Source organism: Sinohyriopsis cumingii, chromosome 18 (assembly GCF_028554795.1).
Source record: "Sinohyriopsis cumingii isolate HCF-2022 chromosome 18, ASM2855479v2, whole genome shotgun sequence".
NCBI lineage: Eukaryota > Metazoa > Mollusca > Bivalvia > Unionida > Unionidae > Sinohyriopsis > Sinohyriopsis cumingii.
Window position 1 is genome coordinate 51,538,981 of NC_142978.1, and position 15,149 is coordinate 51,554,129.

Below are 15,149 nucleotides of genomic sequence, written 5' to 3' on the forward strand. Positions count from 1 at the left end.
ATGCGATTGTAGCCAGTTGTACTTAAAAAACTGACTAAATTAATGATGCCAAGATATAAAAATCCCAGTTACATGATTAATCTCAAGTTCAATGCATTATCACTGTGTCAATAATGAGAACAATCCTCTCTCAAAGAAATGATCTATGGAACAGGATGATAAAATGTAATACTAAGTTCATACTGATGCTTCATTCTAAATTAAAAAAGATCAGAATAAAATGGCACTAGAGTAGAATGCAGTGTAAAATTGACATTAATCTGGCATGTGGTTTGACCTATAGATGGACAATTGCATGTGGTTTGACCTATAGATGGACAATTGCATGTGGTTTGACCTATTAATGGACATGCATGTGGTTTGACCTATAAATGGACATGCATGTGGTTTGATCTATAAATGGACATGCATGTGGTTTGACCTATAGATGGACAATTGCATGTGGTTTGACCTATAGATGGACATGCATGTGGTTTGACCTATAGATGGACATGCATGTGGTTTGACCTATAAATGGACATGTATGTGGTTTGACCTATAGATGGCCAATTGCATGCGGACACCTATCTAATCACTATGTGGATCTACTGATAGCCGGTGAGGATGACAAAAACTGAAGCTGACAGTACAGTGTTAACAAAAATGTCAGCTACACTAAAACAAACCTACAAAATTAAATGTATAGTATTGGCAGAGGTCCAGGCTGTAGTCAGCGTATTTTGAATTTGGTTTTTTGTGTTCTGGAATATATTCTCAGATACAAGTTTTACTATGCTCAATAACTTTTTAATGAATTGTAGAAAAATCAACTATTAAAAACTGTTTTAAGAAATCTCTTAACAGAAATTCATAATTTTATATTTTTTCCATGTTTGATCTAAGTAAATGCTAGATAAAAGGGCAGTAACACATTTACATAAGAACTTTTCTTACCAGTGTGTAGTTGGGTTGAATGACACACTGACAAGATGATGGATACTGTGTAATGCTAATTAACTGACAATATGCTGGCAACAAATTGAAAATATTTCACTGTAATAATGTCAAATAGCCTTGACCACTTAGTGTCATTTCTGTCAACTCTCCACCCACACCTCCATCACTACCTTCAGATATGCACCAAATGTAACACAACCCAGGTCACCCTTCCAAGTGGCTAAAAGGTTCTCACATATTGCCAGCCTCATCTGCCTTGAGAGTCAGTCATTCTCCAAGAATGTATCAGGAAGGAATGAAAAGTATAGTTGTTGTCAGTGGTCAAACCCAGTTCCTGTGAATCACACTCAGGCATACATAAAAACAAGTCAAGATAGTCTGGATCTTATAGGAATGGACCTGGCTGTGATGCAGTGAACCTCACTTTAAGTCCCTACAGGATCTTTAGGAATGGACCTGACTATGATATTGCACTGAACCTCAGTTTAAATCCCTACAACAACTTGCTCCTCCTGTTTTGACTTTAAAGGGAATGAACTGCTATCCAGTGCTATCTTGTCTCGGATGATTTGTGCTTTTATAATCAGGATAAATAAATGTGTGTATGAGAGAGAGAGAGAGAGAGTCTACCTTCAGAATCAATAGATTGCTGACTATTGATGCTCAAACTTGAGCCTGAGACCTGGCCTGCATTTAGACTTTCCACAGAGAATCCATTGTTAATGTGGGTGGTTTCTTCAGCACCTTCCAAAAAAAACCCTCAAACATTAAATTAATGTCTATCAATCAAGTTCAATGAATTTTTGTTCTACCTCCACTGTGATGGGCTGACCCAAATTATACCATGATAAAATCTGGTGCTGATTGAGGACATTAAAGCAAAGGCACATAAAAATGGAAATAGAATGATCGGTAATCTTGACCATGAAGATAACACCTAACTACGATACATCAAATGTTACCAAACAGAGAAACATAAGTGTACTATTCAACTTATCCCTGAACCTAAAACAGCTTTTAAGACATGAAGCAGTACAAAAAAACAGCCGTAAGATAATGCCTGTGACCATAACCTTGAACCAATATATCTGCCTGTAATCGTAACTTTATATACAGGACACTACCGAATTGCAGCACATCTTATGGTTTCAATATACAAGTTCAACATATTTCATTCATTTATTGTTTAAAAAAAACAAGTTATAAAGAGAAAAATGTGCTTAAAAGCCAAAAGTATTGATTTATGACCTTGACATTGAAGATAAATACAAATGAATTACATTTCATCCCTTAACATCAGATTACTCAGATTTTATAGAATGAAAAGTATCACAAAAATATAAACTCTCCAACCATGACCTTGGCCTCAAAAATGGTATGTGACACACCTGCTAATGATGATGTATACGTATCCCAAGTTTCATGTCTTTATCTCATCCTCAATGCTGAAAGGGTTCTACAGTTATAGAAAGCAGTAAAAGAAGCATGAGATGGAAAATATAAATTATTGTGGCATTGACGATGAGGATAAGATTGACTATGTAGCGCACAACACACCTTCTAAGTATGACACATAAGGATACGCATCAAAATTTCTTACGGATTTTGAGTTATAAACCAGAATGGATGGAAAACATCCAATATTAAGTCATGAATTTGGCTTTGAAGATATGTCCTCCAATGTAGCATAAAACACATTATGTCCTCCAATATGGCACACAACATGCATCCTGTCCTCCAATGTGGTACACAACACATATGTTCTCCAATGTGGAGATAACACATATGTCCTTCAACGTGGCAGAAAACACATAAGTCTTCCAATGTGGTACACATGTCCTCCAATGTGGTACACAACATGTATATCCTCCAATGTGGTACACAACATGTATATCCTCCAGTGTGGTACACAACCAATACATCCTTCACTGTGGTACACAACACAAATGACCACCAATTGGGCACATATGAATGTGGCACACAACACGTCCTCCAATGTGGTACACAAGACATATGTCCTCCAATGTGGTACACAAGACATATGTCCTATGTGGCACACAAGACATATGTCCTCCAATGTGGTACACAAGACATATGTCCTCCAATGTGGTACACAAGACATATGTCCTTCTATGTGGCACACAAGACATATGTCCTCCAATGTGGTACACAAGACATATGTCCTCCTATGTAGTACACAAGACATGTCCTCCTATGTGGTGCACAAGACATATGTCCTCCTATGTGGCACACAAGACATATGTCCTCCAATGTGGTTCACAAGACATATGTCCTCCAATGTGGTACACAACACACCTTTTAATAATGCCAAGTTTCATTCTTAATCAATAATGGTTTAAAAATTATAAAGCAAAAGAAAAGTAATGCAAGGGAAAAACTTTAAAACAATTGAGATGTGACCTTGATCTTGAAGCAGGATCACCAATGCAGAACATGACACACCTTCTACTGGTGATGCATAGTATACAGAGTTTCATTTCCGTCCTACCCATCAATGCAATGATACTTCCTACCCATTGATGTAATGATACTTCCTAAACACTGATGTCATGATACATCTACCAATCGATGCAATGATACTTCCTACCTATCAATGTAACGATAAATCCTACTCATTTATTATAACAATACTTCCTACTGATCAATGTAATGATACTTTCTACCCATAGATGTAATGATACTTCCTACCCATTCATTATAACGAAACTTCCTACTCATCAATGTAATGATAGTTTCTACCCAGTTGGCAATCTGACAGGTAGAAGAATCGAAAACTAAATTTGTTAAATTTTGTACGTACCAAGAAGGTCAAGACAATCCACAAAACCAAGCTGATCGAAGCTATCCCTCAGTCTTTGTACTGTCCATCCTTTCTCAGAAAGAATGTCCAGTGCTTTTTTGCCTGGTTTATGTTCAAAGTCTGGAATAAATGTGGATATAAATTCATAATTTCATATAGTTTAACATCTGAAAATTAACTCACTTAAAATTAAATATCCATTTATCATCATTCTTCCCCAATGACAACTGTTTAAAAAAAAAGGTAATTCAACGGAAGTCTATTTAGTTAAACAGGCACTTTTTACTCATTGAATAGGGACTGAACCTTTTGCTTTCTTTTTACTTGGTTGCAGTAACGGAATGCATCACTAATAAAGATATCATACTTAATCTCCAATCACTGCAGACCCCTCGAAATAATTTGCCCTGAATAAGACACCAATAGGCCAGTTTGAAATAGAAATATATATATATATATACATATATATATATTGTGTGACCCCACTATAACATGGTAGTTGGGTGCCTTAAAACCAAACCATGTTATAAGCAACCTGGTCAGTTAGCTAAGGAAAATAATGCACGTAACTCAAAAAATTTGCAGGGAGGGTAGGTAATAAATGTTGGTGGCAAAATATGTGCTTTATCAGCACAGTTACCATCTTAAATTGACTCATATTAAATAAGAAATACACCTGTAGTGAAAACAGAGAAGGCATATATAGTTTACTTTTTTTCGATAACCACGAATTGGTACATTTACGTGAATACTGTTTATATATACACGTCTAATGTATACCATGAATAGAGTATCAACACCATGTACTCACCAACGAATTTTATCATATACATTGAATCCACAATACAAATAATTCCATCGAAAATATGCGCACACAGTGATTTTAAATGTTCAATAATTTTGTCACAGGTCATATTGGTTTGAATTCAGTGGAGAAACGTTGCACAATCTCATAACGAATGACAAAGCATATCTATATCTTTTAAATCCATAATTCTTCAAATATTAGCTTAACATATTTGATATAGCTGTACCCATGATTCTTTAAATATCAGCTTTACACATTTGATATGGCTGTACCCATAATTCTTTAAATATTAGCTTAATATATTTGATAAGGCTGTACCCATAATTCTTTAAATATTAGCTTAACATATTTGATAAGGCGGTACCCATGATTCTTTAAATATTAGCTTAACATATTTGATATAGCTGTACCCATAATTCTTTAAATATTAGCTTAACATATTTGATATGGCTGTACCCATAATTCTTTAAATATTAGCTTAACATATTTGATATGGCTGTACCCATAATTCTTTAAATATTAGCTTAACACATTTGATATGGCTGCACCCATAATTCTTTAAATATCAGCTTAACACATTTGATATGGCTGTACCCATAATTCTTCATATATTAGCTTAACGTATTTGATATGGCTGTACCCATAATTCTTTAAATATTAGCTTAACACATTTGATATGGCTGTACCCATAATTCTTTAAATATTAGCTTAACACATTTGATATGGCTGTACCCATAATTCTTTAAATATCAGCTTAACACATTTGATATGGCTGTACCCATAATTCTTTAAATATCAGCTTAACACATTTGATATGGCTGTACCCATAATTCTTTAAATATTAGCTTAACACATTTGATATGGCTGTACCCATAATTCTTCAGCTATCAATTTAAAATAGTATACTGGCTGCATCCACAATTATCCATATATCAATTTAACTTGTTTGATTTTGCTTTTCTTTCAATGTACTTTACTTTAAGGAAATAAAAGTTAATGTGAGCTAACTTTTATGGACTTGGGATACTTTGTATTAACAAAATTGTAATATGCTTTGAGATGCACTTGTATTAACAAAATCATAATATGCTTTAAGATTTTCAGCAATTTTCTCAAAAAAGGGACATAATGATCTACCTCCTTCTTTGTACCAACCTAAGATTTATCTACCTCATTTTCTTCACCAGCCTAAGATTTTTGGTAGCATCACAAACCTGGAGTTGGTATACATGGGAAGAGTGTGGTCTACTTGCCAGTTCTAATTCCTTTAAATTAAACCTCATTTGCATTTTTCTCTCATCCTACTGTTTTTGCATTTGCATTTCTCCCTCATCCTTTCACTTTTGTCATTGGATTTCTCTCTCTCTTCTTTCTCTATATGCATTTTCATTTTCATTTTTATTTATTTATTTTGTATCTGCATTGCAACCTGCTGAAGCTTTCTGAACTCCATCTGGTTTGTTAACTGGAAGAAAGGATCTTATTCTGGAGTTATCTTCCCTCAAAACCAATAGGTGGCAGCAAAGAACAAAGCAAAATATTTCCAGTATATATTTCCTACTCAACAAACAATCATTAAAATGATAGCATCTTCATCTTGCTTTACAAAGTTTCTTAATCAGATGGGTTATAGACATTATCATCATTGTGAGAGGATTTAAAAAAGACTAAGAGCTGAGTTATCTGGGCAAAAAAAGGTTTAATTGATAGATAAGTAAATATTAGTCATAATTGGTGATATTGTGGTCGCAAATGCAAAATCACATTTTCTCGAACCTGCATAAAATAAAATACTCATTTTCACATAGTTAAGTCTCATGATTCTCTTTTGAAATTATTTTTCAACAGATTCATATCCCTAAAACCATTTAATTCATGGACCCTTCAGCAATTTATTCTGAATAATACTTTAGATAGTTACTTTTTGGGGTAATTTAATAAAAATGTTTTGACTTCCTTAGAAATGATTTTAGCTTTTTAGTTTTGAAATATTTGAAAGATTCTCATTGAATAATACTTTATGTTAAACATATATTTATTTGATATATTGTTAAGGTTATATCATAGCTTCATTAAATGCAACTGTAAATGTTCTTTATCTTCTCAAGTTGGACGTCTATGACAATAAATTTTTCAAAGATGTTGCCCTAGATCGACATTTTTATAAATCATACAAGTGAAAAAGTTCTGTATTTTTATAAATCATACAAGTGAAAAGGTTCTGTATTTTTATGAATCATATAAGTGAAAAAGTTGTACATTTTTATAAATCATATAAGTGAAAAAAGTTTGGTATTTTTAAAAATCATATAAGTGAAAAAAGTTGTATATTTTTATAAATCATATAAGTGAAAAAAGTTGTATATTTTTATAAATCATATAAGTGAAAAAAGTTCCATATTTTTATAAATCATATAAGTGAAAAAAGTTCCGTATTTTTATCAATCATATAAGTGAAAAAAGTTCCGTATTTTTATAAATCATGTAAGTGAAAAAAGTTCCGTATTTTTATAAATCATATAAGTGAAAAATTTCGGCATTTTTATGAATCATATAAGTGAATAAAAGATCACTATTTTTATAAATCATCTTTGTGAAAAAAAGTTTGCTATGTTACTGTATTATTATCTTTATTAAGACGACTATACTTTTTTTAATTGGTTTAATTTGATTTTAAGCCACAGACTGGTATAAGAGAGAGAATGTACAGGTGTGTGTGTGTGTGTGTGTGTGTGTGTGTGTGTGCAATGATTTATGTCAGAATTGCTAGATGTGAAGTGATCAATTTTCATTTTACTGAGACAACCTATACATAAAATATTACTTAAAAGGAAAAAAAGGAGAGAATTTTCATGGTCTAAATAAAGTTGCATTGTTCATAGTGTGTTAATTTCAGTTTTGCAACAACAGTTTTCAATAAGATTTAAAACATTACATTGGATTTTGTCACAATAAAACATATGATAAAATATTGTAAAAGGGAATTATTTCTGATTACCACACACACACATACACACACACACCCCTCTGTTCCTTTTTTATTCATTTATCTAAGTAAGTCCTGGTCCTTTTCATAGAGGAAATTCTTATAAAAGTGGTGAGATATATTGTTTTAATAAAACTGAAACAGAAGACAAATGGCGATTTTAGTGCCTTGTAATGCTAATATAGTTTATATTTTGATATACCAAAAAATGAAATAAGACAATATTAGTTTTCACTGATACATGTATTATTGTAACTTTGACAATTAATTGGTTGCTCAATTGATCAACAATAGATTGTTCTAGCTAACAATATACTCCAAGGATGACCTAATATCAGGACCAGGTTGTTATGTGGCTCCACCTGTTGGAAAGATAACTGGCTACAATCCCTCATTCCCTCAATTTCCTGTCCAAACCATATGGAGGCTTCCTTATCAAACCCATAACACTTTTAACAGGAATACCCTTCTAACCAAATAATCAATCACTATATTCTTGGAAAGTTCAAGCAACTCATCCTATTTATAAGGACTCTAACCCTTCCTGGTTAGGTTCTGAAACAAAATCCTCTATTTTAGATGCCATGGTGAAAGCTAATGTTGGTCTCACTGTAAATTCCCCAAAAATGGGAAATCAAATTACCAGAGATTAGGCAAATTTCAAACCAAAGTGATGATCACCCCATTTTCCTCTTACATCTTTATGATTTGAAAATATGTTTAAAAAAATATCAGAAACCAACATGTTTTGTAAATCTGAAAATATAATTTATTTTTTCTACAATACAAAGTGAAAAAGTAAAAATAACTTACAAAATGGTGAATAAAATCCAAAACAATCCTAAATGTTCTATTAATTCCAAACGTATCAAGTAATGTGAGTGAGTTCCAGTGGTCTCCTGAATGATGTTCTGTAGTGTACAGATTAAATGAAATAAATGAATTAATCCACTCAATATATCTGAATATCTCCCATGACTGGTAATAATACTAGGAATGTCAAATTCCCTAGTAACCATCTCTCATATACAAAGCTAATACACAATACAGAAATATCTCAATAGATAATCTCACCTGTCAACAAGGACACAAGGTTTATGCTGAATAATAAGAATTTGGTTAGCATGGCCTTTTAGAACTCATGTCCTGAAGTCAGTTCACGTATACATGTTTATGTCATTAAGATTACAATTAAATGAATCTTTGCACTTTACAAGAATGACTAATCTTTAAATTGCAAAATGTACGATCAATAAGAAAATCAGTACTTAAAAAAGTATTAACTAAATGAACCATACAAACTATGATCACAAAAATAATACACATAGTATAGATATGCATAACAGGATCATATTTTGCATTGCATGACATGAAATACTAAAATTGGGCTCACAAAGGTTTACTAAATAAGTCATACAAATGTGAAAGAAGAACAACTATGCAAGTGTGAAACTGGAGTTTTGTGGTGTGTGGTCATTAGGTGATTAAAGCTTAATTTGTGTATTATTTGAGTGTTAATAAAAAAACTTTGAACTGACATCATATTATATGTCTGTTATAACATCTAAAATTTATATAAAGTGATGGCTATTATAATAATAAACTGTAAAATTTCTGAATCTAAATCACATTTATAGACTGTATTGGATGCCAAAATAATCTTTACTGGATCACGAAAACCTAAATTGTACAAAATGGGATAAAAGCCATTGTTTGATTCCTATAGTTATTACCCATACTAAATATATGTTTCCACAGTCATCATGCCTAGTTGTCTTAACATTATCCACATAAATATTTTGATTTTTTTTTATTCATATAAAAACAGTCCATTCTCCATAATCTTAAAATACCACTTTTAAGCACATTTCTCTTATTTTACACAACAAGTTGAAGATATATATATATATATATATATATATATATATATATATATATATATATATATATATATATGTGTGTGTGTGTGTGTATGTATGTATATATATGGCAAACCAGTGCTAACAGAGCCACGGGGAGATGTGCTCAGGTCTTTGTGCTCTAAGGATAATCAGAGCAGCCATGTTTTTAACTTTTTGAAGATTCCATAGTCACACATGTATTCTTAGGATCCTGATATAAGTGAATTACAATAGTGTAGTCTTGAAATTACTAAGGAGCAACAAACAAGTGTTTTAGTGGCATCAACTGAACGAAAAGTGTGAACGGAGCTGATGCGTCTCAGCTCCAGGTATGCAGCCTTGCATATGTTCATCATTTGTTGGTTTAATGTGTGCATACAATCCAGAGTGACACCTGAGGGTTGGTATTGCTTATATAAATTTAATTTTGGTATTGCTGATACTTAGTGTTTGAGGTAAATGATATGAATGAGAAAGTCTTTGAGTGATAATCAGGAATCTGGCTTCAGTGTTGTCATCTTCCTTCTTTAGCTTGTTATATGTCATTTATGACTTCACTTTGGAAATGTATTCTCTACACCATGGATAGTGGCCTCAACTTTAGCTGGGCAGCTAGATTTGTGTATTTGAGTGTTGTCAGTGTACAATTAATTGGTGAGACACCAGAAGTCAATCTATGACACATGAGAGTGGATTAGTGTCAAGAATGAATAGAACAGGCTGATAACGGAGCACAAAACATGAATCAACTGTACTGGAATATTTTCCACTTACTAACACAATTTGTGTCCTCTTGACAAATAATTAGGACTTAAACCATAGCAAGGCTGTTTCATGAATACCAAATACTTACTGGGGATGGTGACATAATATATTATGGTCTATAATTTCAAATGCCGCAGACAAAGTCAAGGAGGGTGAGGAATGTAATCTTTCCACTATTCGTAGCAGAGAGAAGGTCATTAATGTATACTCTCAAAAGGGCAGTTTCAGTAATATGGCACGGGTGATATGCCAGAATGTACATTGCTAACAAAAACATTTGAATTCAGATGAGATACAAATTGGGATTAAACAACTTTTTCTAAGCATTTTGAAATGAATGAGAGGAGAGAGAAGTACAGGTAAAACCCATTATAATGTGATGCTCCTGGTCCAAAGAATATCATCGCTATATAAGTGGGATCGCATTAACAAATGTTTAGAAAAACTTCCACAAAATTAGCAAATGTGCACTGAAACTTAAACATCATACGTTTTAACTAACCTCTTCATCATATATTGTTTTGTGTGATGGATTTCATCAGACATCAAATATACTGGTTAACAAATATAACACTGCAATATGTTTTAGAAAATTTCAGAAGTTAAGGCAACATTAAATGCAGTGCTGGGATTAAAAATCTGCTAGGGATATAAAAAAAAATAGCTTTCCAACAACATGTATTTAAGATGTTAAAAAGAGAGGTCACCTTAAATAAAAAATGGGAGCTATGCTGCCAAAACATAAGCGGAATCATGTTTTAACAATTCACATTTTAAAGGGTCACACCAAGGTATGTTGGCATCGGGTCGTGTTTTATGTGATGCCGATTGAGGAGGATGCAAAGCTCACATGTATATTCTGTATCACAACTGTATGGTGACAAATAGCTGAAATTGATGTATTTACCAATATATATTGGGACAACGTATTTATTCGGACATAATAATTAATTTTTAAAGTAACTTTTTTTGCTCTGTATGTTCTGGGACATATTGTTGGGTTTTCTTGAGTCCATCTCATGTCTGAATGGCAGGTGCCTTCAAGCAACTGTTGATATTTGCCTCTCTTTCTCTCTCTCATTTGTGATGTTGTTGGATCCAATTTTCAGTCTGAGTTACATATTCAAACCTTTCAGTACAACTAGAGGCCCCAAGTGGCCGAGTGGTCTAAAGCGCTCACCATTACGGATCACTGCCATCCCACCTCTGTCTGCGTGGGTTCAAATCTCAGGTTCAGACAATGTGGGTATGTGAGAAAGCTTGCCAGTAGCTTCTCGTGGGATGGTGGTTCTTTCTGGGGTTTTCCAGGGTTCTTCCTCCACCATTAATACTGGCTGCCATATATAGCCTATCTTGTGCTGATAAATGGCATTAAACCCTACAACAGCAACAACAAAAACAATCTACAACTAAACACAATTTGTTTCTCTAAAATTCATGTCAAGAAACAATGTGTCGAGTGTTATCTGGCATATTGCTACACACTACAGTTTCGATGCACAGGCTACATATACGAATTTCATGGATATATATTTTCTTTAATAAATTGCTCAAGATGAAAAAAGAGTAATAATTAATAACAGTACAAGGTTAATTTCGTTCATATTAATATCAAATAAGCATTTTGTTTAATTTATTGCAAATTTGTAAACCAGTGCAGAAGGTCTACGGGAGAAAAGTTTGTTGGTTCCAGTGGCGAACATCTATTCCTTGACATTAGCTTGTTCGTAATTCTGAAGAGCTCTTTGCAGCTGGAACTTTTGTGTTCTTAGTCCTGTAGTTGGATGATTTTGCTGCATGGACCATGTAACATTCTTCTTCGCAGCTTTATGGATCTGCTTAATAGTGAGGCTGATGGAAAGCCAAATCCTGGCAGCCTTATGGTTTCCCTTTAAGCAGTGGGAAGATGGTCATTAATGCTACTATACCATGTATGATAATAATAATAATAATAATAATGGTCTAGGTCATATGGACGTTTGTTTATTACACTAAATTTTCCTACTCTTCTATTTTAGGCGAACAAATCAGTTTGTGCTGGCATGTTTCATTCTACTTGGTCTGCTTCAAATATTTCCCACGGAAAACCATTACCAGCTTGGGTCGGCTCTAATGACATGAACTTGGATCAAGCAAGTTACAGTTGTGTGGGCAGACGATAGGCTAAACATTAAGTGTTCTCATATAGATAGATGAAGGTATAAAATACCTAGCTCTTTGTAATATAATCTTGGCAACTATCATGACAACAACAAAATCTATTACTACTACTGTTACACAAGTACTGAAAGTAAAAGCATAACTGAATAATAATTACAATAATAATTGCAATAATAAAACGAGCATTGTAGACCCACCCACCCCCGACAATTGCACATGGTTTCACACAAGAGTATGTCTGTTTATGTGTAGTAAGGAAGAGAAAAATATATTATGAATTAAAACATAAAGCCTGCCTTCTATGTAACTGGATGCATCTATCTCCATTTTTCTTGTAACCTTGTCCTCAGTCTGAAGTAGTCTCCTCCAAGCTCCATCCTTACGTAGAAGAAGGCTCAATTCTTCATACAATGCTGCCTTCAAGTCTACTAGCGATGCATCTAAAGAATATGTCAGACATGTATTTGTTGTGAAAAATAACAAGAAATAAAATGTGACTGAGGTAGAGTGATACTTCTTGTATAGGTTTTGACTGTAATGTATTTGTGTATTAAGTTTTGTATATAGGTATGTACATATATACTCAAACATGATTAGCACAAACTCAGAAACAACGAATTTATTGTTAGTATGAAGTGTACATGTATATCAATAAAACATTTTATGTATATTTGCTGTTAAAATATAAGGATATAGCTAAATACTGATGCCACAAAAGAATGATTAGGGGTGGGGGACAAAAAGGCTCTTTATAATGTGAGGAGTATCTACTGGGAGTACTATTTTACATTCTTTCCACTAACCCAATTTTTAAGAATGTAATATCACTAATATAAATCCAAAGTGTACAGCTCACTTGCAGGGCACACCAACCAACTTCTATGGAGGGTACATGAGACCACTCTAATAAAAAAGAGTAAACTTTCTCAAGTGCAGCCCTACTATCGCGCATAATTTGAAATCTTACTACTCCGATAAAATAGAGTGACAAAATGCTACAATAGTGCAATAAAAACACAAAAATTTTATTGATTTAAGATAACAAAGAATAGGAAATTCTCTTTTAAGGGATTGGTCATTATGGGCCATGTGAATATTTAACAGGGATGGGACGGTATGGCCTTTAATGAGAATGTATCATGTTGGAATGGTGCAGTCCTCTGTGAATATTAAATAAGGATGGGACAGGATGGCTTTTAATGAGAATGTAGCATGTTGGGATGGTACGATCCTCAGTGAATATTTAATAGGGATTGGACGGTATGGCCTTTAATGAGAATGTAGCATGTTGGGATCGTACGATCCTCTGTGAATATTTAACAAAGATGGGATGTTATGGCCTTTAATGAGAATGTAGCATGTTGGGATCATCTGATCCTCTGTGAATATTTAACAGGGATGGGATGGTATGGCCTTTAATGAGAATGTAGCATGTTGGGATTGTACGATCCTCTGTGAATATTTAACAGGGATGGGATGGTATGGCCTTTAATGAGAATGTAGCATGTTGGGATCATCTGATCCTCTGTGAATATTTAACAGGGATGGGACGGTATGGCCTTTAATGAGAATGTAACATGTTGGGATGGTGTGGTCCTCTGTGAATATTTAACAGGGATGGGACGGTATGGCCTTTAATGAGAATGTAGCATGTTGGGATGGTGCAGTCCTCTGTGAATATTTAATAGGGATGGGACGGTATGGCTTTTAATGAGAATGTAGCATGTTGTGATCATATGATCCTCTGTGAATATTTAACAGGGATGGGTTGGTATGGCCTTTAATTTGAATGTAGCATGTTGGGATGGTATGGTCCTCTGTGAATATTTAACAGGGATTGAATGGTATGGCCTTTAATGAGAATGTGGCATGTTGGGATGGTACAGTTGTCTGTGAATATTTAACAGGGATGGGATGGTATGGCCTTTAATGAGAATGTAGCATGTTGGGATCATATGATCCTCTGTGAATATTTAACAAGGATGGGATGGTATGGCCTTTAATGAGAATGTAGCATGTTGGGATCATACGATCCTCTGTGAATATTTAACAGGGATGGGACAGTATGGCCTTTAATGAGAATGTAGCATGTTGGGAAGGTGCGGTCCTCTGTGAATATTTAATAGGGATGGGACGGTATGGCCTTTAATGAGAATGTAGCATGTTGGGACAGTACGGTCCTCTGTGAATATTTAACAGAGATGGGACGGTATGGCCTTTAATGAGAATGTAGCATGTTGGGACGGTACGGTCTTCTGTGAATATTTAACAGGGATGGGATGGTATGGCGTTCAATAAGAATGTAACATGATGGATTAGTACTATCCGCTGTGAAATTTAACATAGATGGGGTGATATGACCTTTAATGAGAATGTAACATGATGGGTTGGTATGGTCCAGTATGAAAATTTAGCATGGATGGTTAGGTACAGACTTCAGTGAGAATTTAACATTATGGATTGATATAGCCATTCATGAGAATTTAAGTGGGACAGGGGACATTCTTCATTGATTGGAATTAAGATGGAGGATGGGACTCTATAGTTATAAATGGGAATCATAACAATATGGGAGGGATCACTATGGCAGTTTTGAAAATATTAAAACATGAGTGGGTCAGTGGGTCAGTATGGTCCTTTATGGGATTCAAACATGGATGGGTCACAAGGACTCTATATAGGAATTTAACATGGGTGGGGCATTACAGGTACGTATGGAAGTATTTATCATGGATGGATCACCATAGAGATGCAGTGAAAACTGAACATGAA

General features: G+C 34.0%; 1 protein-coding gene across 6 annotated transcripts in view; it reads right to left on the bottom strand.

Annotated features, from left to right (window-relative positions):
- Positions 1-15,149, bottom strand: part of LOC149776635 (uncharacterized) — a 64,105-nt gene that overhangs the window by 20,895 nt on the left and 28,061 nt on the right. For all 6 annotated transcript variants that reach the window (XM_089941141.1, XM_089941143.1, XM_089941142.1 and 3 more), the window contains exons 5-7: positions 12,674-12,817; positions 3,758-3,877; positions 1,567-1,680 (exon numbers count right to left, since the gene is read on the bottom strand). In XM_089941141.1, coding sequence (XP_089797267.1) covers positions 1,567-1,680; positions 3,758-3,877; positions 12,674-12,817 — 378 coding nt within the window. The remainder of the gene's footprint in view (positions 1-1,566; positions 1,681-3,757; positions 3,878-12,673; positions 12,818-15,149) is intronic.